The 27,178-nt window shown below is 36.8% G+C and overlaps 1 protein-coding gene across 2 annotated transcripts in view; it reads right to left on the bottom strand.

Moving 5' to 3' along the window:
* Window positions 1–27,178, bottom strand: part of PRIM2 (DNA primase subunit 2) — a 350,775-nt gene that overhangs the window by 262,565 nt on the left and 61,032 nt on the right. For both annotated transcript variants that reach the window (XM_047860694.1, XM_047860693.1), the window contains exons 6-7: window positions 21,976–22,077; window positions 19,257–19,394 (exon numbers count right to left, since the gene is read on the bottom strand). In XM_047860694.1, coding sequence (XP_047716650.1) covers window positions 19,257–19,394; window positions 21,976–22,077 — 240 coding nt within the window. The remainder of the gene's footprint in view (window positions 1–19,256; window positions 19,395–21,975; window positions 22,078–27,178) is intronic.

Here is a 27,178-nt window from a genome sequence, read left to right as displayed (position 1 = left end):
CCACAAACTACGAGATCATGACCTGAGCCGAAGTAGGACACTTAACCTACTTAGTCACCCAGATGCCCCAAAAGAATTATTATATCTTAACTGAAGGTGTTCTGCCCAATAGACCTAAGGTACTTTAAAGCAAACTACCTACTGAGAACAAACTGAGGGTTGATGGGGGGTGGGAGGGAGGGGAGGGTGGGTGATGGGTACTGAGGAGGGCACCTTTTGGGATGAGCACTGGGTGTTGTATGGAAACCAATTTAACAATAAATTTCATATATTAAAAAAAATAAAAAATAAAAAAAATAAAGCAAACTACCTATTACTGCCTTCTTGGTTGAATTTTCCCAGAAGTTGTTAATCTTGCTCACCATAATATTATAACAATAATAGCAGAGTCATGAGTGAAAAAGTTTAAAAAGTAAAATTGGAGAGTGTATGTAAATGCATGCGTGTTTACACACTGAACCATATATTAATGTCCAACACTGAATTATTAATTAAATCTAAAATGTGCTGAAGTTTTCTAATAACATAATAAACAACCAGCCAAGAGTGTAGCTGAATCGTCTGACACTATATGAAACCTTAAAAGTCCCATAATCATAATTTTTTAAAGACACTAAAAATATTCTATTTAATACTGATTTCTTCTTTCTAAATAAAATGATGAGTTCAAATATATGGTATTCTCAGAAGCTGAGAACGTACTGGCGCCAAAATAAATGTCAAATTGTTGGCTAGTCCAATAACAAGCACGATTCATAAGTTGTTATTTTTTTTTTTAAACAGCACTCATGCATTATGTACTTTTAGCAATGGTACATGCAGGAATTACAACATGAAGTGGAGAATCATAAATTATATTGGGCCACAAAATCACAATAAAAAAAGAAAAGTTGTGACCAAGCAATAAGAAACACAACTACGGTTCACCACTGGAAACAGAAAAAGAACCCACACGGGTTTCCACAGTTGCAAGATGAGTACATAAGTGCTTTCCTCACTGGACATTTACCTGCCATACAAATCAGAACCAGGTACAATTTCCCCACTGATGAAACTGCAGTATCTTCAAAAGTCAATTACAGCTTCAATAATTTAAAATATATCGTAGATTATAAACTATGACTTTCTTCTTCCTTTATACTTTACAAAGTGCAATAAAATCTACTTCTCAGCTGACTCCATATCCTTAATTTATTCTCTCATATAACTTATTATGCAATTTTGTCTGCAAAGTTGCATCTTATTTACCATCTTACCTGAACAGCATACTTTACTGTGCCATACTGATAACTTTCCTCCTGCCAGTGCAGGTCTTATTATATTGATATTTCTTTTTTTTTAAGATTTTAAGTAATAATCTCTACATCCAACTTGGGGCTCAAAGTCACAACCTCAAGATCAAGAGTTGCATGCTCTAGTGATCAGGCCAGCCAGGTGCCCCTGATATTTCTTTTAAGAAATATTAACAATATATTTATTGAGATAAATTGTTCTATAATTATATATTAAGATATCCCTTACTGATAGTTAATATATATAATATACTATATATATTAATACTTCTTTCAAGGCAAATTTAAGAAACAGTTGAGGAAAACATTGACAATATTCAGGTCAACATGTTTCAAGTACAACCTATACACCAAACACTAACTAGGAAACAATAAGGACATAAAGTATGGAAAAGTGTGATACAGGGGAAACATTTAAACAAATTAATGCAAGAGAATCCCAAAATAAAATATGGTAGATACAAAGCCCTACAGTAAATACACTAAACAACTTTTTCCTGTATTTCTCACATTTTCATTAAATAATATTAACATAAATACTTCATTTTACTCAACTAAAGACTAAGTGTTATTTACTAATAAATTCTTCCCCACCTCACTTTCCACCTTGCCTTGCTTTATTTATCACTGAGAGAAAGTAAAATAATTAAGATACAAGAAAAAGGAAAGAAACACACAACTAGAAATATGACTAAAGAGTTAAGAGGGACCAAAAAAGAAAAGTGCATTTTCAAAGAATATATTAAACTCACATTATGGAAATAGAATAAGTTTTCTTACAAAATCTTATAAAGATGACAGGTAGTCTACTGTCAAAGACACATTCCAAAAGGGGAACCCTCTTACACTGTTGGTTGGAATGCAAATTGGTGCAGCCATTCTGGAAAACAGTATAGAAGTTCCTCAAAAAACAGAACTGCCCTATGATCCAGCAATTGCACTAAGTATTGACCCAAAGGATACAAAAGTACTAATTCAAAGGAATACATGCACCCCAATGTTTACAGGAGCATGGTCAACAATATCCAAATTATGGAAAGAACTCAAATGTCCGTCAACTAATGAATGGATAAAGAAGATATGGTGTGTATAGATATGGAATATTACTCCGCCAACAAGAAGACTGAAATCTTGCCATTTGCAATGGCATGGATGGAGCTAGAGAGTATTATGCTAAGCAAAATAAGTCAGTCAGAGAAAGACAAATACCATATGATTTCACTCATATGTGGAATTCAATAAACAAAACAGATGAACGTAGGGGTGGGAGGGGGGGAAGAGAGGCAAACCAACACACAGACTCTTAACTATAGAGAACAAACTGATGGTTACTTGGAGGGGAGGGGAGCAGGCAGATGGGTTAAATAGGTGATGGGCATTAAGGAAGACCCTTGTGGTAAGCTCCAAGTGTCATATGTAAGTAATGAATCACTAAACTCTATACTGAAACCAATATTACATTATATCTTAACTAACTGGAATTTAAATAACTTGGAGGTAAAACAAAAAAAAACACCACATTCAAGTCAAAAAAGGAAATAAACTCACTATCTTGAAAATACATCTGCACTCCCATGTTCACTGCAGCATTATTCACAATAGCAAAATTATGGAAACAATGTAAAAGTCTGTTAACAGATGAATGGAAAGAGAAAATGTTCTGTGTATGTATGTATATATGTACACACACACACACACACACACACACACACACACACACACAATGGAATATTTTTCTGCCTTAAAGAAAGAAGTGAATCCTGCCATTGGTAACAACATGAATGACTCCTGAGGCATTATGCTAAATAAATAAGCCAGGAAAAGAGAGGCAAATATTGAATAATCTCACTTATATGTGAAACCTTTAAAAAAAAAATTAAGCGAAATTCAAGTGACAGTGAGTAGAATAATGCGTACCAGAGGCTGAGGATGGGGAGAAAAGGTGGGGGGCGGGGGGGGGGGGGGAGGAAGTAGAATGGTGGTTGCCAGGCATTAGGAACTAGGGGCAATGGGAAGTTACTGTTTAATGGGTACAGTTTCAGTTTTGCAAGATAAAGAAAGTTCTACAGATGGATCATGGTGATGGCTGTACAACAGTATGTATGCACTTAATACCACTACACTGTATGCTTAAAAATGGTTAAGACAGTAAATTTTATGTCATGTGTATTTTACAATAAAAAAAACTAGGAAAAATATAAATGAGAGACACAAGACATCAGGTTCAAAGTTCATGGAGTATGTAAGTGATAATAAAAAAATGAGTATAGGGCATGTAAGACATGGGATGGATACGCCAAAGGATGAGTAGGGAAAGTGGGAGTCAGAATCTCAGTGTAACTCAGATAGAAGGTTTGAACAATTAGGAATGTCTACTTAAGTTTTTGCATCCAAGATTAAGCTGATAAAAAATACGTATTTTCTCTCCTCCTTCCCCTCTCGCCCTCCCTCCCTCTATCTCTTTCTCTCTCACACAGACACACAACAAAGACACTACAAAATGCCTGTTCTAAAATCTAAAACAATGAATTAAGGGACCTCATTCAAAAGAACAATCTACCATAAAAGAACCATGAAGAAAGGAACTTATTTTTTAAAGTGAGGGGAAACTTATACAGGTAAGGGCTACCTTGTCACCTGCCAGGTACCGAGACCCAACAAAGTGAATGACAATAATCTTGCATTTGCTGCAACATCCTTCACTGTCCGCAGACTTTCCCTTTGCACTGGTGAGCGAAGAGGGCGCTTTTCTTCCTTCCCAGTCCACCTTCTACAGCCATACTTGTTAACTGGGGACATGACAGCAGAAATGATCAGCACCTATCCATTCCCAAGAGTAAATGGATAGTGTGACTGACCCTCACTCTATCACTCAAGAGACTAATCAGTCTGAATTTAGTGATTCAAACGATAAGAATAAGGCCTACATGTTCATTTCAAAACCACCTGCTAAAAACGGGGGGGGGGGGGAGGACTGGCTAGTAATTTATTAGTGAGCCCCAGAAACACACAAGCTACCCAAGAATTCAACACAATCTTTTTTTAAAAAAGATTATTTTTTAATGTTTATTTATTTTTGAGAGAGAGAGAGAGAGACAGAGCGCGTGCGCACACACATGAGTGGGGGAGGGGCAGAGAGAGAGGCACAGAATCTGAAGCAGGCTCCAGGGTCTGAGCTGTCAGCACAGAGCCGGATGCGGGGCTTGAACTCACCAACCGTGAGATCATGACATGAGCGGAAGTCCAACACTTAACCAACAGAGCCACCCAGGCGCCCCAAGAATTCAACACATTCTTGATTTTAGTTTCTCTCTCTCAATCCAGTTTTTCTCAAAAATAAAGTCCAAGTTCCTCTTCCTCCAAAGCCTTGTCCTTTCTTCACAACTTGCTGAAGATGACCAGCCCTTTCACCCAAACCTAAAGGTATGTTCCAGTTACTCATCAGCAACAGTACCAACTCCTGGTACTACCCACCATGCAGTGCAGAATACAGTTCATGCCCACCAGGTACACATTTATGAGGTCCTCTTCCCTAAGAGACTAGAGAGCTTAAAGTTCTCATCCTAAAAGAAAAAAACCTTGTAACTATATATAGTAACTAGACTTATTGTGATGATCATTTCGCCATTATACCAATATTAATTTGTTTCATCTCGCCCAAATTCAGCAGAACTGATCAATCTTGTGGCAAACATGTAGGCAGGCTAATTCAATCAATCCCTCACTCCCTGGCCTGCTTCTACCAAAAGGGGCTGAAGAAATAAAGCATGTGCCCTCCAAAACAAAAGAGGCCATGAAACAGAGTTCTGGCTAGAGAAATAAATACAATTTGCTAGAGAAGAATAGCAAAGGATAACAATTCTAAGAAAACATTTGATCCTCTTGCTCCTCTGATGAAGAGGAGCAGAAGTAGCCGATCTTCCTAACAAACACAAGAAAACCGAAGCTAAGCAGCCATGAATCCTGCAACTGAAAGACAATAATCGTGAGGAAAAGTATTAAGAGGATTTAAAAAGCACACCCTGACACTGTTAAGCCATTGCAGTGTAGTGAGCAAACACCTATCTCAAGGTGAGTAAGAAAAATAACTCCTACGTGAGGAGTTTAAGATATTTAACTGGTTTAAGGTATTTCTAACCGGTAAATTCCCAATTCTGCCATTACTCTGTAGTCATGGGCTGACTGACACCTTTATGCTCATCTACATTCATCCAAAAGGAAAAGGAAAAAAAGAATCCTACTAGTGTCACTTCCCACAGAGAAAGATATCATTAAAGATCACGAGCAGAGGGGCGCCTAGGTGGCGCAGTATGTTAAGCGTCCGACTTCAGCCAGGTCACGATCTTGCGGTCTGTGAGTTCGAGCCCCGCCTCAGGCTCTGGGCTGATGGCTCAGAGCCTGGAGCCTGTTTCCAATTCTGTGTCTCCCTCTCTCTCTGCCCCTCCCCCGTTCATGCTCTGTCTCTCTCTGTCCCAAAAATAAATAAACGTTGAAAAAAAAAAATTTAATAAAAAAAAAAAAAGATCACGAGCAGAGAAATTATGGATTCAGGTGGACTGGCCTGTAATTCTGGCTCAGCAACTAACCAGCACTGGGGTCCTGGAGAAGTTATTCAACCTTTTAAAGCCTCAGTCTCCTCATCTGCAAAAACCATGCTATTAATAACCACCTCATAATGTTACTGACAGGATTAAATCGTAGTACATATAACAAAAGTGTCTGATATAAAGTGCTTAAAAAACTTAGAAACCTGCCTCCATCACCACTACGACAATCACATAACCCAGCAAGCCAGTTCTCCAGCTGAAGTAAGTAAAGTTCAGAGGCTCTTGACCTCTGAAAAGAAAAATGATTCCACACTACATCATACAAGGGGAAAATACAGTTTGAAAATATTGTACCCTGCCGTAGGCCCAACCTACAGCGTGCAACTGATAAATATTTGCTGAAGAATAAATCCCTTAGTCAAAGTGTTAAGAAATCAAATTGGAAACACATAAAACACTGAAATTATCAAGATAAAGAAGTAATTTCTAGGACCTTCAGTACACAATTTTTTGAGCCATCCTCAAGAAGTAGAGATGATTTCCTTCTTAATATTTTAAACAAAACTCAAAAGTAGTCTGAAGGACTAATGAAAATGTACTTACAAAGCTTTAAGCTACTTGGAAGAATAGACTATAAATGCAAATTGTTATTCTCTTTCTTTGGGATTACAGGGGATTTTGTCCTGCCAAAATCCAAAACTGTATTAGTTTGTTTTTTTCCTCAAAGATTGAATACTATTTCATCTTCTTTCATTATTTTAGCCTTTCATAGTCAATGTGATAACTGTTAGATTTTTTATGGAATGGCTATAGAAGATAACATTCTGGTTAGCAATCTTGCTTGCTATTCTTCTGTTTTCAAATTTATGACAAAGAAATCCATCTTCTGTACCTTCTTCCAGTTTCAGTTCTCTATTTTCTAGATCATTACCGCATTCATAGCTCAATTTAGTAAGCTCACTGACACTGCTCACCTGTTTTGCAACTCAACAAATACTGTATGTGGACAAAATCATAGTTTCATAAAGAAGAGCCATAACTGCTCTTAAACCACAGCTTCAATGCTTTCCATATTACTCAAGTTTCATAATTCTGCTAAGTTTATAATTTAAAATGTAGGTATAAAGACACAAAGTCACCTAATAATCATGGTTTAAAATGTACCCTAAAAGTATAAAATGATAAAAACAAAAAGGATTTTATACAAATAGCAAGAGGCTCATAAAACATTTATTCCTACTGTTAATGCCTCCTTAACAATGTAGGGGAAACCAAACCTGTGCATTTAGTTATTCTCAATTCTATCATTCCTTGATTATTTCTAGTATCAACGAGTCTAGAACAATTTTCATTTGATGTTTTTATTTGAACATCAAATATGAAAATGATGTTTTATCTGAAGTGCTCTGAACTTACACAATGCTTCCTAGAACATTCTAGATAACATTTCCCACACCACCCCAATTTTAGTGTATATGCTGCCTGAGTTCACAGGGTTCTGTGTCACTTAGCTAAAGATGTAAAGCCTTAATAAGATTTTTATTTCTGAGGCAGAAGATTCACAATGCATGTAAATCAGAAGATGGATTCTGCACTCCCTGACAAGTTCCTCAAATATATGTGTGCAACTAAATAGACAAGCAGTGAAATTTGAAGGTACAGAATTAGAAAGTGTATATGGACAGTACTCGTCTGCCTGAATGGAGTGGGCAGGATGAGAAATGCCAGCGTTTGTTGTCAGCCATGGGTATGGACAAAGAGGGAACTTAAAAAATGAAGAAAAATAACAGCAGCCTCATTTACCATCCCCTACTTCTACTCCCCAAAAAAGACAAGGTCAAGGAATTGTTCATATCTAAGAAAGAGCTCTGCAAAATCCAGACCAGAGTTGACATTTTCTTTGAAACTCTCTCTGAGATCTCCACACTAATTCATCCCTCTCTTTTCTATGCAACCTCTATACTTCTGCTTTTACTGACCACAGTGTAGCATGGCCATTTATATCCCTCTCCCACTGCTGCTCCCTCTCACACTTTCTGAGCACCCTAAAGCTTAATCATACCTGTGTTTTTGCCTGGCCAAAGGTGAACACTCAAGAAAACGTACTGAATGTGAATAAAAATCTTTTTGTAAACATTACATAACTATCACAAAATTAAATGACACCTAGTTATAAAAGAAAGCCAACCTGATTATAAATAAATACTTCTTTTTAATATTTACTTTCTCTGGCACATATGTTAAGTATTATAGGTAAAAGAGCAAATACAGGATGCAGCCAATCCTACTTCTACCAGACAAAGTTGGTTTAATTAATATAATATTTTACTTTGGTTAAATCCTGTGTCCTGTGTGTGTATGTTTTATATATATTTCCCTCCCATTCTCATTCTTTCATTAATGATGACTCAAACCTTTAAGAAAACTAAAATTCAGGAGCAACTTGGTGGTTCAGTCCATTGAGCATCCGACTTCGGCTCAGGTCATGATCTCATGGTTCCTGAGTTCAAGCCCCACATCAGGCTCTCTGCTGTCAGCACAGAGCCCGCTTCAGATCCTCTGTTCTCCTCTCTCTCTGCACCTCCCCTGTTTATGCTCTTTCTCTCTCAAAAATAAATAAAACATTGGGGCGCCTGGGTGGCTCAGTTGGTTAAAAATCTGACTTCGGCTCAGGTGATAATCTCACGGCCCGTGAGTTCGAGCCCCACATCAGGGCTGTCAGCACAGAGCCTGGAACCTGTGTCAGATTCTGTGTCTCCTTCTCTCTCTGCCCCTCTTCTGCTTGTCCTCTATCTCTCTCTGTCTCTCAAAAATAAATAAACAAAAATAAATAAATAAATAAATAAAGCAAGCATTTAAAAAAACACTAAAATTCAAAATTGTCTAATCAGTACTTTTCAATGCCCAGTCACTGTTACAAATTACACTCTAAACATCTAATCAATCCTCAAACATTTTTCATATTCCGAGCTCCCTTGTGCAAATTTTTTAAACTGGAAAACTAAATATAACACTGTATGCTATACGTCAGCTAACTGAAATTAAAATTAAAAAATAAATAAAATATAAAAATACTTCATATTTTTTAAAAATTGGAAAACTAACAGGTGATGCGTCTTTCCTTGCAGTGACTGAATAAATTTTTGCTCTAAGAGAGTAAAACTGTCAAAGATTTGAATTTACAAGTACCCCCCCCAAAAAAAACCTATTTCAGTATTCAGCTGTTTCCTAGCAACTGAATCTGCTGATATTTTCTCATCACAAGTAAGTAATAGGGATAAAAATCTGTATTTCAGTATACTCAGATATCAGTTAAAGCAATGCAGCTGAGCAAAAAAATAATAAGTAAATCATAAATAATGACATAAATTTATGGCATTTTCTAACCAATCTAGGCTACAGCCTTAAAATGGGTAACTATAATTCTTAAATATGATAAATGACCTGAGAAACAGGAGTATTTATGAAAGAGTATAGGAGGAATCTTTTCTGTGACTGGGGGTAGGTAGGGTGCACAGGGGACAAGAGGTGACCACAAAAATAGTAACCTAAGAATTACTCTAGAGAGTTAGTCCAACTATGAAGAATGAAGCTGCTATTTTCAAGGTGGCTAGAGTTTAAGCCTGGTTTATGCTGCATCATGAGAGTTTCTAAACAAAATATAAATTTCATTATCTTACATACTCCAGAGGAAAACTGTCAAAAGAGTTAACTACTGCAGCCAACTGAAGGAGTTCTTCAGAAGTGTTTTGAGGTTATAAACAGTTGCACTTAACACATTATCAAGATTTCACTCTTTTATAAACCGTACACTAAAGCACAACCTCCATTTAACTTTAGCTTCCTCGATACAGCCAGAGAAAATATAAACAGGCAGTTCTCACAAGGTACTTCATCAGATCCTGAGGACCTTTTCTGCACAAGGCACTGTGACAGGCTTCAGAGATAATTAAGCTGAATACAGCACAATGCCTACAATGGAGAAGTAGAGTATGGCTCGATCTCTACCCTGGTGAATTCTACACTTAAAACATGTAATGAAAATATTTATTGAGGGCAAATGAGAGAAAGCAGTAGAAGGGCAGAGGTATTTGACTGGGCCGGGGAGAGGCAAAAAAGTGTAGCAAAAAGGAAGGCTACTGGACTTAACGAGCTTGGGGAGACCTGGGTCCTTTACTAATTAGCTGAATGAATTCTGATAAACCATTCAACCTTTGTGAGGCTAACCTTTCACGGGCAAAATGAAGAGACATTGCTGGTATTTACTGAGAGCCTCTCATAATAAGAAAGCATTGCACTAAAGTACTACCATACATAATAGGACAAGAAAGCATGCCCACTGATATCTATAAACTTAGAGTTTGCCTTCTAGTCACCAAGAATCGGGGCAAGAAAGCACAAATTATTACCACACAGCTCTAAAATCCTTTCCTGCTCTAAAGAAATCTGTGTATATGTACCGCTAACATTTCCTGGCAAAAACCAAAGAAAACGTGAAATAAGTGGTTCATTAAAATTCTTGCCACCAATAATTTCCATAAACACAAAATGCAAAACTGCACTAAGCACTATTGGGGAAAATAAAAAGAAAAATCAAAACCTCTTAAAATATTATTCTTCCCAAGAACTAAACCCTTCGAATGAGTATCTAAAAAATATACAGCACTTTGCGACTTTTAAAAAAAGCACTTTCATATACATTACTGATTTTCCTCAATAAGTAAAACCTTTCTATCAAAAATCTAGAATATTTCACTAAGACAAGAAAATAACTGTTACTGAATCTTATTCTGTGAATGGTGCCAAAATCTCATTTTGTAAAGTAAAATACAATTGGTGAAAAAAGCCAAGACTGATTTGTTCATTTGTGGTATCCAACTCATAGCACCTGACTGATCCCCACACCCAACCTTGAAATCGTTTGGTATTTGATCCTCTTCTCTCTTTATTCTTTACTCCTTAGAAATTGAACCCACTATTTCGTGTTCAAAAACTTCACAACCATGTGTGACTCCCAAATCAATGTCTTCGTCTCCAAGCACTCTTCTAAGTTTCAACCCAGATTTACTAGAATGTCCTATTAGTCCAAGAAATTCAACACACCCAATACGAAAATCATTTTCTCTCAAACAGCTCTTATATTCCTATTGCTAAAACACATCTCCAATGGTAACACCAGCAATTTATCAGTATTGTTTCCAAAATGGATAATGAAAGATGACCTACTGAGATAGGGAAAGAAATTATTAAATATCTATTCCTATTTTCTTCTAATTCTTTTTTAAAAGCACCCTTTTCTAATATCTACATCTGTACATTAAAGATGTGTGATATCTTAACAGGGAGTATACCAAAAATGTCTGGAAACCATTAGCATACAGACTAAAACTCAAACTCCTTAGCCTAGTGATATGCCTTGCTACAGTTTATCTTCTACTATTCATCACAGGCATTAAATCTAAGCAAACAAACCACTAACCAGTCCCCAAACACAGCCCAGACATTCCAGCAACCCAATCATTTAGCTTTACTGCTCTCTGCAATCTGTTCATCTCCCTATAGCAAATCACCTAAAGCCAACGTCAATTCCATCCTTTTTCAAAATTCCCTGAGTTGAGGTGACAAAACTATCAGGACAATCCCCATTATCAACCTAGTCACTGAGTCTTTAATGTACACACTTTAGCTCCCCCTACTAGATAAGATAGTTCTTAAGGGTCAAAGCCCTGTCTCATAAATTTCCCATCTCCCTTACTACCAAGGCACTTATATAGTAAACCTGACATGTTTAAAAAATGCTTGTTGAACGGACAAAATTGTAAGCTGGACATTATATAACGCTTAATAACAGTATATATTAATAAATTAATACCATTTTTTTTTAATTTTAGAGAGAGAGCACAAGTGGGGGAGAAGGGCAGAGAGAGAGGGAGAGAGCTTAGTGTGGAGCCTGACACGGGGCTCAATCTCACAACCATGAGATCATGACCTGAGCTGAATCAAGAGTTGGATGCTTAACGGACTGAGCCACCCAGGCATCCCTAACTGTATCTTTTTAAGGAGTTGTATTATCAAGGGATTTATATTTTTTTTAAACTGAGCAAATATTAAAAATTATATTAGGGTCCGGTTACAGAGGAGGCATAAAGGTTGAATTAGGAGCTGAGATACAATGAATTGATAAGTAGTTAGGGGAAAAAGAATGAAGGAAAGATATATTTCTTTGCCTCACGTAACAATTTTAGAAGCTTTGGCCAGTTCTTTCAGTTAATAGTTTATTTTTTTTAATAACTTTCTGTTTACCCACATATTGTTTTGGGTACTAGGGACACAGTACTTAACAAGATAGATAGATGAAATTTTTTTTATAAAGCTTATTTTGTAGAGGAGGTAGACAATTACCAAAGAAATAAACAATAACAATATTATATCTAACATGAAGGAGCCAGCTGAACAAATACAGAGGAAAATGTGTTTTAGGCAGGAGACAATCATGGCACTTTTGCAGAATAAAAAAGGCCAGTATCGCTGGAGTGTCATGAGCAAGCAGAAGGTGGTACAAGATGGGACTACGGTAACTATCTATAGGACAAATTCATTAAAATTAAGTCAGAATCCACTAAAGTGGAACATGGACATACCCTATTTACCCTACATTTCCAATCCTAGGCATATAACAACAGAAATGTGTTTTCCAAAAATGTCCTAGAATGTTTGGAGCAGCAGTATTAGTAATAACGAAAAGAAAGAAAACGAAACCAAATGTCTCTCAACAACAGAATGAGAAAATACACTAAGTCAATCAGAATTGAGATGAATCAAAATCGTGGATTACCTAACAGGATCCAATAAAAACAGCATATCACCAGTTTTATGATATTCCTGCTCAAGATGTATAACTTGAATCTTAACATGCACAAACATCAAACAAATCCCAACAGAAATATTCTACAAAATAACTAGCCTATTTTCTTCAAAAGCAACAAAGTCATAAAAGTCGAAACTAAGAACCTGTTCCAGAGAGACTAAAGAGACATAACTAATACATGTAATAGAAGATTGGATCCTTCTGAAATAAAGGACATGATAGAGAAAACTGTGAAACTTGAATGGGGTCTGAGGATTAGCTGGTAGTCATGTATTGGTGCTAATGTGCTTATTTTGAAAGGTGAACTGTGGTTATATAGGAGAACAGCTTTGTTTATAAGAATTACACCCTAAAGTACTGGGGGGTAATGAGACATCAGGTTGGGAACTTATTCTCAAATGGTTGTGGCAAAAAGCTAGTTTTTTACTTGCAACTGTTTTTGAATTGCAATTTCAAAATTGTAAAAGATTATCAATTTTGTTTAAAAGTTGTTTTGGGGGGAGAAAAGAATAAGCAGGAGGGAAGCAACAGAAAGGAATTCAAAGTTCATATGTTATGTATATTTTTAATGTGTATTTATTTATTTTGACAGAGAGAAAAAGAGAGCGTGCAATCAAGGGAGGGGCAGAGTGACAGGGAGATAGAAACAATCCCAAGCAGAGAGAATCTCTGAGGTGTCATTGCAAAGTCTGATGCAGGGCTCAAACTCATGAACCGTGAGATCGAGAGTCAGAAGCTTAACCAACTGAGCCACACAGGAACCCCCATATGCTGTATTTTTTACCAACAAGATACAAAACTTAAATGCAATTTGCTGAAAAAAATAAAGATATTACTAACTTAAGAACTTAAAGAGTTTGCCCTTGGGACACATGGGTGGCAAAGTGAATTAAGCATCCCACTCTTGGTTTTGGCTCAGGTCACGATCTAATGGTTCTTGGGTTCAAAGCCCCATAGCAGGCTCTGTGCTGTCAGTGTGGAGCCTGCTTAGGATTTCTTTCTCCTTCTCTCTCTGCCCCTCTCCCTCTCTCTCTCAAAATAAATAAACTTTAAAAAAAAAAGTTTGTCCTTAACCTCAGTATATTTAGAGGTTGCATCCTCTGCACAAAACAAAAAAATAAACTTTGCAAAAACCTGCACATATCCTTTCTACATTAAATTATTAGAAAGATAAACTGAAAAAAAACTGAATAACAAATATGCATGTGCCCATTTTTTATTAGTAAGAAAAACTTTCTTTCAGAAGCACCCAAACAATTCAAATTTTCAGCCAAATTACATTATACTATGTACACAGACTAACAATTTGGAAGAAAAAAAAAAAGAAAAGAAAACTTTCCTTTTCAAAATCTTTTCAAAACTTTTCAAAATCAGCACAGGGATGTTACCAATACTCTAGAAGCTTTCTGCAAATGTACGATATTTTTGGTTGTCACGGGAACTGGGGAGGGCCACTATTAGCATTTAGTAAATTAGAGCTAGAGATGCCCAACATCCTGAAAAGTATACAGCTGTTTCACACAAAGAAGTGCTGTCCAAAATGTCAGCAGAGAGAAAAATGGGTGAACAAAACCAGTAATAATAACACAAGGGGAATGGGCAACCAGGAGGCAAACATCAGTGTTTGCCACAGAGATTCATAGCAGTGAAAGACACTATTTTCATCTGTAAATAGATGATGGTCCAACATAAGTCACAGACAACTAAAGAAACTACTTAAAAACATCAACTATACTGAGGATTTTTTAAATATGAAAAATACAGAATTAGGGAGAGAGAAAGAAGATTTAAGTTAGTAAACACCTATCATACTAGGTGGTTTCATTAACTGCCTTATCAGTCAAACCAGAGGTAATATTTTAGTCTTCGCAAAGGCTGAAATAGCTGAATTATACATGTTTAAGTAACCCCGGTCAGTAATAAAAATTATTTATGCCAGAAAATATAACAATTTTTAATTCAAAAGAAAAGGTTGGCCTATCATTCTACTGTGTGTATAGGTAAAAAGAGTAACATCACAACTTTAAAGTTCTCTTCTGCACCGAGTACCAAAAATAGTATTTTTAAAAACTAGATTCCTATTAAAAGGCAACAATACTGCAAAATGTGTATTTTTATTCAAGTATAATAAACATACAGTGTTATATTATTTCAGGTGTACAATATAATGATATAACAATTCTGTATATTGCTCAATGTTCATCTTGATTAGTGTATACTCTTAATCCCCTTCGCCTATTTCACATAACCCCCACCCACCCTCCCTCTGGTAACCATCAATTAGTTCTCTGTATTTCAGAGCCTGCTTCTTGTCTCTATTTTCCTTTGTTTGATTTCTTAAAGTCCACATTAAGTGGAATCATACGGTATTTGTCTTTCTCTGACTTATTTCACTTAGCATTATACCCTTTATATCCATCCATGTTGTTGCAAAAGGCAAGATTTCATTCTTCATGGCTGAATAATATTCGTGTATGTGTACATCTTCTTTACCCATTCATCTATCAATGGACAGTTACGTTACTTCCATGTTTTGGCTATTGTAAATAATGTAGCAAAATGTAAGGGTGCATATATCTTTTTGAATTAATGTTTTCATATTCTTTGGGCAAATAGTAGTGGAATTGCTGGATCATATGGTAATCCTATTTTTAATTTTTTGAGGAAACTCTATAGTGTTTTCCACAGTGACTGCACAACTTTGAATTCTTACCAACAGTGCACAAGGGTTCCTTTTATTCTGCATCCTTGCCAATACTTGTTTCTTGTGTTTTGGGGTTTAGCCATTCTCTCAGGCATGAGGTGATATCTCATTGTGGTTTTAATTTGCATTTTCCTGATGATGAGTGATGCTGGGCATCTTTTCATGTATCTCTTGGCCATCTATATGTCTTCTTTGGAAAAGTGTCTATTGAGATTCTTTGCCCATTTTTTATCAGATTATTTTTTTGGTGTTGAGTTGTATTAAGTTCTTAATACATCTGGACATTAACTCCTTTTCAGACACATAATTTGCAAATCTCTCTCATTTGGAAGGCTTTTAGTTTTGTTAATGTTTCCTTTGCTTTGCAAAAGCTTTTTATTTAGGTGTAGTCCCAATAGTTTAATTTTGCTTTTCCTTCCTTTGCCAAAGGAAACTACCTAGAGAAATGTTCCTACAGCTGATGTCCAAGACATTACTGCCCATTTTCTTCCAGTACTTTTATGGTTTCAGGTCTCACATTTAGGTCCTTCATCCATTTTGAATTGATTTTTTATATATCATGTAAGAAAGTGGTCCAGTTTCATTCTTTTGCATGTAGCTATCCAGTTTTCACATTTGCTGAAAAGACTTTCCTCTTGTATATTCTTGCCTCCTTTGTCATAGATTAATTGATCATCAAAGCATGAGTTTATTTCTGACTCTCTATTCTGTTCCATTGATCAGTATTTATATTTTTGTGCCAGGATATTACCGTTTTGCTTACTATAGCTTTGTAGTCTACCTTGAAATCTGAGATTGTGACACCTCTTTTTTTGCTCTTTCTTCAGATTGGCTATTCGGGGACTTTTATAGTTCCATACAAATTTTAGGGTTATTTGTTCTAGTTCTACAGAAAATGCTATTGGCATTTTGATAGCGATTGCATTAGTTCTGTAGATTTCTTTGGGTAGAATGGACATTTAAACAGTATTAGTTCTCCCAATCCATGAACATGGAATATCTTTCCCTTTGTAGATGTCATCTTCAGTTTCTTTCATCAGTGTTTTTACAGTTTTCAGAGTACAGGTCTTTCACTTCTGTTGTTCAGTTTATTCCTAAGCACTTTATCTGATTTGTTTTTTCAAACACCTCTTTTGGTACTTGATTCAGAACTTCAAGGTTACGTGATGTGGCTCTTTTTAAGCTATACTAATTACAGTTAGAAGTATAGGCCAACCTTACCTTTGGAGTTAAAAAGTGTATTTTCTGGTATAAATCATTTTTATCACTGACTGAGATTACCTAAATGTATATAATTCAGCTATATCAGCATGTGGGCATGATTATAAACAGAAATGCTTCCTTGGGGCGCCTGGGTGGCTCAGACGGTTGAGCATCCAACTTCAGCTTAGGTCAGGATCTTGCAGTTCATGAGTTCGAGCCCTGCATCAGACTCTGTGCTGACAGCTCAGAGCCTGGAGCCTGCTTCGGATTCTGTGTCTCCCTCTCTCTCTGCCCCTTCCCCACTCATGCTCTGTCTCTGTCTCTCAAAAATGAATAAACGTTAAAAAAAAAAATTAAAACAAAATGTTTTCTTAATTTATCTTTCAGCTACTTATTATTAGTGTATAGAAAGGCATTATTTCTGTATATGAGTTGTGTATCCTATGACTTTACTGATTTCATTTATCAGCTCTAGTAGTTTTTTAGTGGAATCTTTCCGATTTTCTACATACAGTATCACGTCATCTGCAAACAGTAAAATTTTTACTTCTTCCTTACCACTTTGGATATCTTTTATTTCTTTTTCTTGTCTGACTGCTCTGGCTAGGACTTCCAAAACTATGCTGAATAAAAGAGGGACAGTGAACATCCTGGTCTCATTCCTGATCTTAAGGGAAAAGTTCTCAGTTTTTCACCACGGAGTATGATGTTGTTATATGGCTTTTATTATGTTGAGGTAAGTTCCCTCTAAACCTGTATTACTGAGTTTTAATGATGAATGGATGTTTTACTTCTCAAATGCTTTTTCTACATCTACTGAAACAATCATATGGTTTTTACCTCTTTTTGATGTGATTTATCACATTGATTTGTGAATATCAAACCACCCTTGCATACCTGGAAGAAATCCAACTTGATCCTGGTGAATGATTTTTTTTAATGGATTGTTGGATTCAGTTTGCTAATATTTTGTTGAAGATTTTTGTATCTATGTTCATCAGAGATATTGGCCTATAGTACGTTTTTGTAGTATCTTTTGGTATGAGGGTAATGCTGACCTCATAGAATGAACGAAGCTTTCCTTCCTCCTCTATGTTTTGAAATAGTTTGAGAAGAATACATATTAACTCTTCTTTAAATGTTTGGTAGAATTTGCCTGTGAAGCCATCTGTCCCTAGACTTTTGTTTTTTGCGAGTTTTTTGATTACCAACTCAATGTAATTGCTAGTAATGAGTCTGCTCAAATTTTCTATTTCTTCATGTTTCAGTTTTGGAAGGTTAAATGCTTCTAGGAATTCTTCTGTTCCTTCTAGGTTGTCCAATTTGGTGGCATATAATTTTTCATAATATTCTCTTACAATCCTTTATATTTCTGTGGTGTTGGTTGTTACTTCTTCTTTCCTTTCTGATTTTATAGGAGTCCTTGCTCTTTTTTTCTTGAGTCTTGCTAAAAGTTTATCAATTTTGTTGATCTTTTCAAAGAACCAGCTCTGGTTCTGTTTTATTGTTTCTTTAGTCTCTATTTCACTTATTTCCACTCTAATCTTTATTATTTCCTTTCTTCTACTGGCTTTCAGCTTTGTTTGTTCTTCTTGACTTGACCACTACTGTTATTATCCTCCCTCTTAGACCTGCTTTTGCTGCATCCCCTAAGTTTGGGCACTGTATTTTCATTTGTTTCCATGTTATCTTTTGATTTCCTATTTCTTTGTCGACGCATTCATTATTTAGCAGCATGTATGTAACCTCCAAGTATTTGTGTTCTTTCCGAGGTTTTTCTGTGATGATTTCTAGTTCTATATTACTGTGACTCCAAAAAATGTATGACATGATTTCAATCTTCTGGAATTTGTTGAAACTTGTTTTGTGGCCTAATGTGATCCATTCTGAAGACTGTTCCATGTGCACTTGAAAAGAATGTGTATTCTGCTATTTGGGGATAGAATATTCTGAACAAATCTGTTATATCCATCTGGTTCAATGTGTCATTCAAAGCCACTGTTTCTTACTGATTTTCTGTCTGGATGAGCAACTCAGTGACTTAAGTGGGGTGTTCAGAGCCCCTACCAAAACATGTATATTTTTTAAGATGTTATCACTTTAGTGTAACACTTGCAACAAATCCATTGAAAAGCGCTGATCATGTTATTTACTCAAACAGCTACCACCAATTGCATTCAGCAGGTTGTTTACTGCAGCACTAGCATATCGCTGTTTTTATTACCTAATATAAAGATTTTCTTCTACATTACCCTCTACTGACACAAAATACCAATTTAGGACAGAAATCTAGGGGTTATATACACCACAGGCCACAACAAATGTGAAGGGCCTTATATGAAATGCATCTCCAAGGGAAAAAGGCATGACCTTGCAGACATGACCCACAGAAGCTTCTCACAAAATTAATCAGCTCACTATTAGTATTACTATGAGAAAGATAAGTAAGAAAACTAATTACGGGCAGTAACAAATAAAAACCTAGTGCTTCCAGAATTACCAGTACATCATAAGCAATTTGAATGTTGTTATAAAAATTACCTTATTTCTTAAGAAGTGTAGAACAAAACTACCAAGGGTATATAATTAAAACATGTGTATGTGGACATAAAGTAAAAACAGAAATAAAGTGAAATACTTACTGCCAAAGCCTTGGACAGCTTGGCTCTAAATTCATTCAGGACAATTGCCACAATATCTTTAAGTGGTACATAAGCAAAGCCATCTTCCAAATAGACTTTCCTTCCTCGGAACAAATCCAGAGCATCAGCAAAAGGGATCTGAATTCATGTGAAACAGGGAAAGTAAGTCGGTACCTGTCATGAAATCCTCCTACATACTAAGTCTAAACAAAATACTTCCTGCGAGAAATTCATTTGTCCCAGCAGATTAAAAAAAAAAAAAATCTATTTATATTCTTTAAAGCTAAACAATAAACATTAGGAAGAGATGACAGTCAAAAATGTGCTCATTTCAGAGTAGATGATTTGAAAAATAATAACAAACTTAGTATGCATTATTTGACTCTTAACTCATAAATTTACAAATTAAAATCCTCAGAATTTTATTTTTTTTTATTTTTTTATTTTTTTTTTCAACGTTTATTTATTTTTGGGACAGAGAGAGACAGAGCATGAACGGGGGAGGGGCAGAGAGAGAGGGAGACACAGAATCGGAAACAGGCTCCAGGCTCTGAGCCATCAGCCCAGAGCCTGACGCGGGGCTCGAACTCCCAGACCGCGAGATCGTGACCTGGCTGAAGTCGGACGCTTAACCGACTGCGCCACCCAGGCACCCCTAAAATCCTCAGAATTTTAAACTCTCAACTCAAGCCCTCTAAGCACATTGCATTCCCCTCATATGACATTTTCCACAACTTTATTCTGCATCTATTATCTATATACAATATGTTCAGTGCTGAAAATTACTAAAGTAATTCCAAATTTCTTCATCTGTTTCCATTCTTTCTCCAGAAAAATATAATGGAAAAGCTAATCTCAATACCAAGAAATGGAAATAGTAAGTGTTCAGTTCTGCTACTGAAGTATTTGCCAGTAAATACCATTTAAAAAAAAAACATACCACTCCACTTGGATTTTTTAAAATTCTAAGACCTACCCTAAAATTTTATGATATGAGCAGAATATGGTATTAGTAAACTGAAAATCATCCTCTCTCTCCAATATAGTTTTTCTTTTTAAAAATGAGGTTAATCGGGGCGCCTGGGTGGCGCAGTCGGTTAAGCGTCCGACTTCAGCCAGGTCACGATCTCGCAGTCCGGGAGTTCGAGCCCCGCGTGGGGCTCTGGGCTGATGGCTCGGAGCCTGGAGCCTGTTTCCGATTCTGTGTCTCCCTCTCTCTCTGCCCCTCCCCCGTTCATGCTCTGTCTCTCTCTGTCCCAAAAATAAATAAAAACGTTGGGGAAAAAAAAAAAAAAATGAGGTTAAAAAATCAGGTGAAAGAAATAATCCCCAAATTGCCTAGTTACCCAAGTTTTAGAGGAATTAAATCAATATGCCTAAGATTCTTCCATATATCCAATACCACCACCCAATAAGCAAATCACGTTTTTTTTTTTTTTAACAGATCTGTTACTAAAGTTCATCACAAAGTTGAGCAAACAAGACAGACACATATGGGAAGTCAAACAGCTCTACAGGGTGGTAGGTGTCTGACACAGCACCAAACAACAGTTACACAGAGCATATTAGAGGAAGAGGTTAGAGGGTTTATTTCAATGATGCAGGGAAGAGATGGGGATAGTTTGGAAACATGAGCTCTAGTCCAAGTTCTGTGACTGACCAGACTTATGATTTCTACACATTTAATGAATGCTTCTAAACCATGGTTGCCAAATCTACAAAACAGGGGAAGGGGAGAAAGGGATGGTATAAATGACCCTTAGGGGTTCTTTAGCTCCAATATTCCATGATTCTAGCTTATTAAGGTAGTCACAGTGGAAATAAAAATGCCCAAGGAGAAGCAGAAAATGATGTGAAGGCAGAGTTATGGGAAATGTGTGGTATGGGAGGAATAAATGTTGATTCCCATACTCTAAGTTTGGGAAGCTTACTGAATGGTGGCCTAACGAGTAGAAGGCGGAAGCCTAAATAGGGAGCTAATGTGGAAGCAGGATTTTAAACTACTGGCACTCACCAACAATAATCAGTACATCCTTTTCAAAGGAAATTGTAGTGTTACAACTGTCAGATTTTAAAATCACTTTCAGCTCTCCCCCTTCCCCTTCTGAATTATTCAGTCCAAAAGCTGTTCAATGGGTGCAAGCAAAGTAGGTACCAGTGCTGAGGAATAGAAGGCAGCAGAAGTGGCCTGGTTCAAGATGTCAGAACCTGAGTAGGTTAAAGAAGGTCTTGCCATGAGAGAGCAAGTAGGCAGACGGCATCATAGCCCAAACAGAATAAGAAAGAGTGCAGGTGGGGAAGACAGTCCAAGCATGGCATCAGAGCCCAAGAGTGATGTAAAAGGCTATCACACAGCAGTGATCCAGAACGAAGTGTTGAAGTCAAGCAGACTTCAAGGAGGGGAGAGTACTCCTGCCAGTGCAGCTCAGCATGAAGTGTAAAAGCCTAAGCATTGTGAGCAGAGTACTTCTTGAAGAGAATGGTCTGCCTTGGCAGGGTCAGAGTTCAAACAAGGTTACAAGGGTGTGTAAGCTATGTAGGAGGACAGCCCAGCACAGAAGGGTTGGCACACCCTCAGTGGGGTGAAAACGAATTCTGCACAGGAGAGAGAGAAGCTACAGTGACCAGAGACTATACAACTGTATTAATTAAATACGTATATAAAGCTCAATGTGATATATTTAACAAAACCCAAGAAGTATTTTAAAAGTTTATGTACCTTATAAACTGACTCCAACTCCAACTCCGACTTAGACGCACTCGAAGAGGTTGATGAAGCAATAATCTCATGTTCTCGGAGACTCCTCTCTTCATCACTTATCTAAAAGGAAATACATTTTATGTGGTTTAAGAAATTAAAATTTTTAAAAGAAATTAAGCCTTCATTCAATAAAACACTTTCCTATTCTAGTAAAGATACTGTACTTTCACAAAATATTTTTTAAAAATCCTGATATCTCAAATAATTCCTAATATGAGTACTAAATCATTAAGAAAGTCAAAATATGAAAGAAATTTTAAATTCAACATACTTTCAAATTCCTACTCTGCCAATTTCTTTTTTTTTTTTTTTTTAAGTTTATTTTGAAAGAGAGACCAAGCGTGCATGCGAGAGGGGGAGGGGCAGAGAAAAAGAATCCCAAGCAGGCTCCACCCTGCCAGGGAGGAGCCTGACATGTGGCTTGAATCCATGACCAGTGAGATCATGACCTGAGCCAAAACCAAGAGTCAGATCTTAACCAACTGAGCCACCCAGGCACCTCTACTGTGCCAACTTCTGAGGACATATACCACAAAGGAACAACAGCAAAAAGAAAAAGTATTATACTAAGAAAGAAATTATAATAAAAACACAGGCTAATACAGACCAAAAAGAACCATAATCTTAATTCAAGAGTTATATTAATTTCTTAAACTATGTATTTGCAGGGGTGCCTGGGTCACTCAGCTGATTAAGCATCAGATTCTTAATTTTGGCTCAGGTCATGATCTCACAGTTCATGAGAAGATAGAGCTCTGGGTAGGGCTCTGTGTTAACAGCGCAGAACTTGCTTGGGATTCTCTCTCTCCTCTCTCTCTCTGCTTCCCCCCTGTTCGCGTTCACGTACATGCTCTCTCTCAAAATAAACATACATTTTAAAAAAATGCATATTTGCATTTAAGAGTGGTTTAACTATTTTTCTTTTCTTTTTTTTTTTTAATGTTTATTTTTGAGAGAGAGACAGACAGACAGAGTGCCAGGGAGGAAGGGCAGAGAGAGAGGGAGACAAAGAATCCGAACTAAGCTCCAGGCTCTGAGCTGTGCACACAGAGCCTGATGTGAGGCTCAAACTCATAAACCATGAGATCATGACCTGAGCCAAAGTTGGACACTTAACCAACTGAGACACCCAGGTGCACCAGTTTAACTATTTCTCAATTTTCTTTTTTACCAATTTAAGTTTTTTTAATGTTTATTTATTTTGAGAGAGACAGAGCATGCATGCAAGCAGTGGAGCGGCAAAGACAGAGATAGAGAATCCCAAGCAGGCTCCACGCTGTCAGTGTAGAGCCCAATGCTGGGGATCTCATGACCTGAGCTGAAATCAAGAGGATGCTTACCCAACTGAGCCACCCAGGCACCCCCTAAAGATTTTATTCTTAAGTAATCTCCACACCCAACATGGGGCTCAAACTCACAATCCCAAGATCAAGAATCATGTGCTCAGGATGCCTGGGTGGCTCAGTCAGCTAAGCATCCAACTTCGGCTCAGGTCATGATATCACCGTTCACAGGTTGGAGCCCCATGTCAGGCTCTCTGCTGTCAGGACAGAGCCCACTTCAGAACCTCTGTCCCCCTCTCTCTGCCCCTCCCCTACTCGTTATCCCTTTCTCTCAAAACAAATAAACTTCAAAAAAAAAAAAAAAAAAAAAAAAAGAACCAGGTGCTCTACGGACGGAGTCAGCCAGGTGCCCCTATTTCTCAATTTTCTAGCCATACACAACAACTTCAAACTTAAACTACCAGCTTTCCTAGGAACAACTATAGATCTATTAGCTCAGATCATTATGTCTTCAAAAAGGAAAACATTGATCTGACTGGATAAGAATTTCAAACTTCGAGAAAAAGAAAAGATCTGAAAATGAGATAAAATATAAACAACAAACTGAAGGGAATATTTATATCATTTAACATCCAAGTTACTCTCAATAAACCCCTAGGCTGTAAGGACATAAGTACAGTAATCTAAAAGCAAAACACGGGGCGCCTGGGTGGCGCAGTCGGTTAAGCATCCGACTTCAGCCAGGTCACGATCTCGCGGTCCGTGAGTTCGAGCCCCGAGTCAGGCTCTGGGCTGATGGCTCAGAGCCTGGAGCCTGTTTCCGATTCTGTGTCTCCCTCTCTCTCTGCCCCTCCCCCGTTCATGCTCTGTCTCTCTCTGTCCCAAAAATAAATAAACGTTGAAAAAAAAAATTAAAAAAAAAAAAAAATAAAAGCAAAACACAAACAATAATCATATAAGTGACAAAAATAAAAGTAAATTAAAATTCCATTCATTTATAATTGTCCAGATGATCAGCCTTTGTACCTTTCCTGATCACTTTTACAGTGATCTACATTGGTTAAGATTGGTTAGGTTATACTACAGTTAAAGAATTTGAAATTTTTAATGGATTAACAAAAAATGGTATTTCCTGCTTTTCTGCATGTTCGTGAAGGGGTGGTGGGAAGGTGGCAGTGGGAAGCAGGAACACTTCACTACCAGTGGTTCTCACCACGCAATCAGATAGCTCTTGGATGCTCCAATCTCCTGCATAATGGCAAACTGGTTCTTTCTAAAAGTTATACAGGTCAACTCCACTCACATTTCATTGACAACAGCAAATCTTACAGGTGTGCAATGTCCAAAGGAGCAGGAAGTATAATTCTACTACTTGCCCAGAAAGAAGGAAACCAAATTTACTGGTGAACAGCACCAATGATTATTGCAATCCATTCGTCCAGTCACTAATTTACAGTTCACACAACTTATGCTACAAAATACATTCAATCCTATCAGAAGTGAAATAATCTACAAGTTCTATTCAGTAATGGCATTAGTGTCAAAGTTCAGCATCTGTGGATGATGCTTGGTGGTCTCTGTATTAGAAAACGATAAAGCTTCTCATTTCAAAGATAAGGTATCTATCCTCTGCACGTGCGTGCACGCACACACACACACACACACACACACACACACACACTTAATAAACAGTACTAGAACAGGGCAGAAAAACCATGGTAAACATTCCTATTTAGGACAGGGAAGAATGGAGAGGGGAGTCAATTAAAATAATAATGCCATATTAATTTATACCTATTAAAAAGGCAAAAATTAAAAAGACTTAGAAAACAATGTCAGGACAATCTTTGTGTAGCGCACTTTGACAACACGTATCAAAAAGCCTTAAAACAAGCAGACCCTAACAATTTTACTTCCAGAATTAGTATGATGTAAATTAACAGGACAAATACAAATAAAGGAATAATTTCTTTTCATCACAATATTATTTATAAAGTAAGAAAAAAAAATCTCAATGTCCAACAACAGGTATTTAGTTAAAGAAGTAGAACATGATGTTTCAGTAAAGCAGGCTTTATAATTCAGGTCAATCTCTCACAAAAATCAAAGAAAGAATACTGATAAAAATTTTTAACAGCATCTTCTTTAAAGCACAGATTAATATTCATATATAAAGTCAGATTCAAATGAAAGTGGAATATCTAACAAAAGATCCCCCTACTTAAATGCCATTAATGAAATCCCAAGCCTTGAACATGTTTTAAGGTGGTCCTTGGTTCAAATACTCCAGACACCTGGCAGAAACAGACTCAAATCCTCTCTGAAGGGAAACACATTCCAGCATGCCTGAAACGATTCCTGCAAATACAGCTTCAAATACAATGTCAATCATATTGTCTTTTATAACAAGGTTGACAATAAAACATCTTTCATGAGCAAAGAGAAAAAGACTCAAAGTATATAGATAATAACTATGTTAATATGTGTAAAGAAAAGACAAATACGACGATAGCTATATGAATGGGAAACTATAAAAAGTGATTTGCAAAAGAGAGAAATTCTAGAAACAGAAAAAAAAACTCAGGAACAGAAATACAAATTCAGTGGAATCATAAAAAAAACCTCTTCAAGTTGTAATGATTGTGGACTAGGTAGGTGATTCAGACCAATCCATCTGCATCAAAGTTCTCACAGGTTACTTGGGAACTGTCAGACTAACAGGTACGCCTTGTCATGTAAAGCCCACTTTAATATTTGCTAAATTCTGGGAAAGCAGCTTCATGGAGACCCTGCCAAAAGTGGTAACTATGCCCTACTCTCTAGCACACTGAAAGACTTAAGTGGGTATGAACCAGAAGTTTATCAGCCTTCATATGGAGTTGCAGCCAAGTATCCAATTATCTAGTGGGACAGGGACTTCAGATTTTGGATTTAAATTAAAATCATCCTGAACTAGCACTTCCTACAAGCCCATGAAAGAAACAAATGAAAATTCTTTGGAAGAAAGACAATCCTCCTCGGCCTCAATAAATATGGTCCTCCAAATAACTTCCCAAATAGTCTCTAGCACACAAAAATAACGAAGTACACAAGGAAGTAAGACTCCATGAACAGGAACCAGATAGGTAAGACCAAAAGAGGGTAAGGACTGAAAAAGAATAAAATAGTCATTATTCACAGATTGTATGATTAGTATCCTTAGAAAATGCAGAAAAAGCCACAAATAATTAGACCTACTGAACTAATCAAACAAGATTTCTGGAGACAAGGTCAAATACAGAAAAACCAGTTGTATTTCTATATGTCAGCAGCCAAATTCAATAATGGAACTTTTTAAGGTTACTATTTACAAAAGGATTAAAACTATCAAGTACCTAGGAATAAATCTAACAAAAGACGTACAAGGCCCCCACAAAAAAAAAACAAAAACAAAAAAACAAAAAAAAACTGTGATCTTACTTAGGGAAATTGGAGAAAACTAAAAATAACAGAGAGATACCCCATTTGTGCCAGAAGACCAAATATTGCAAATGTACCACTTCTCCTCCAATTGACCTATAAATTCCAAACACTCTCAAAATTAGAACAGTTTCTGCATCTCTATGTGTGAACATTTACAAGTTGGTTCTAAAGCGTATATGGAGGGGCACCCTGGGTGGCTCAGCTAGTTGAGCATCCAACTCTTGATACCAGCTTAGGTCATGACCACACAGTCGTGAGATCAAACCCCACACAGGGCTCCATGCTAAGTGTCAAGCCTGTTTAGGATTCCCTCTCTCCCTCCCTCTCTCTCTGTCCCTGCCCAGCACATGTGCACACCATGCTCCCTTTCTCTAATAAATAAATAAACAAACATTAAAAAAAATTATGAAATGTAT

Source organism: Prionailurus viverrinus, chromosome B2, assembly GCF_022837055.1.
Source record: "Prionailurus viverrinus isolate Anna chromosome B2, UM_Priviv_1.0, whole genome shotgun sequence".
NCBI lineage: Eukaryota > Metazoa > Chordata > Mammalia > Carnivora > Felidae > Prionailurus > Prionailurus viverrinus.
Note: the sequence above shows the minus strand (reverse complement) of the source record. Positions and strands in the feature narration are given on the sequence as shown.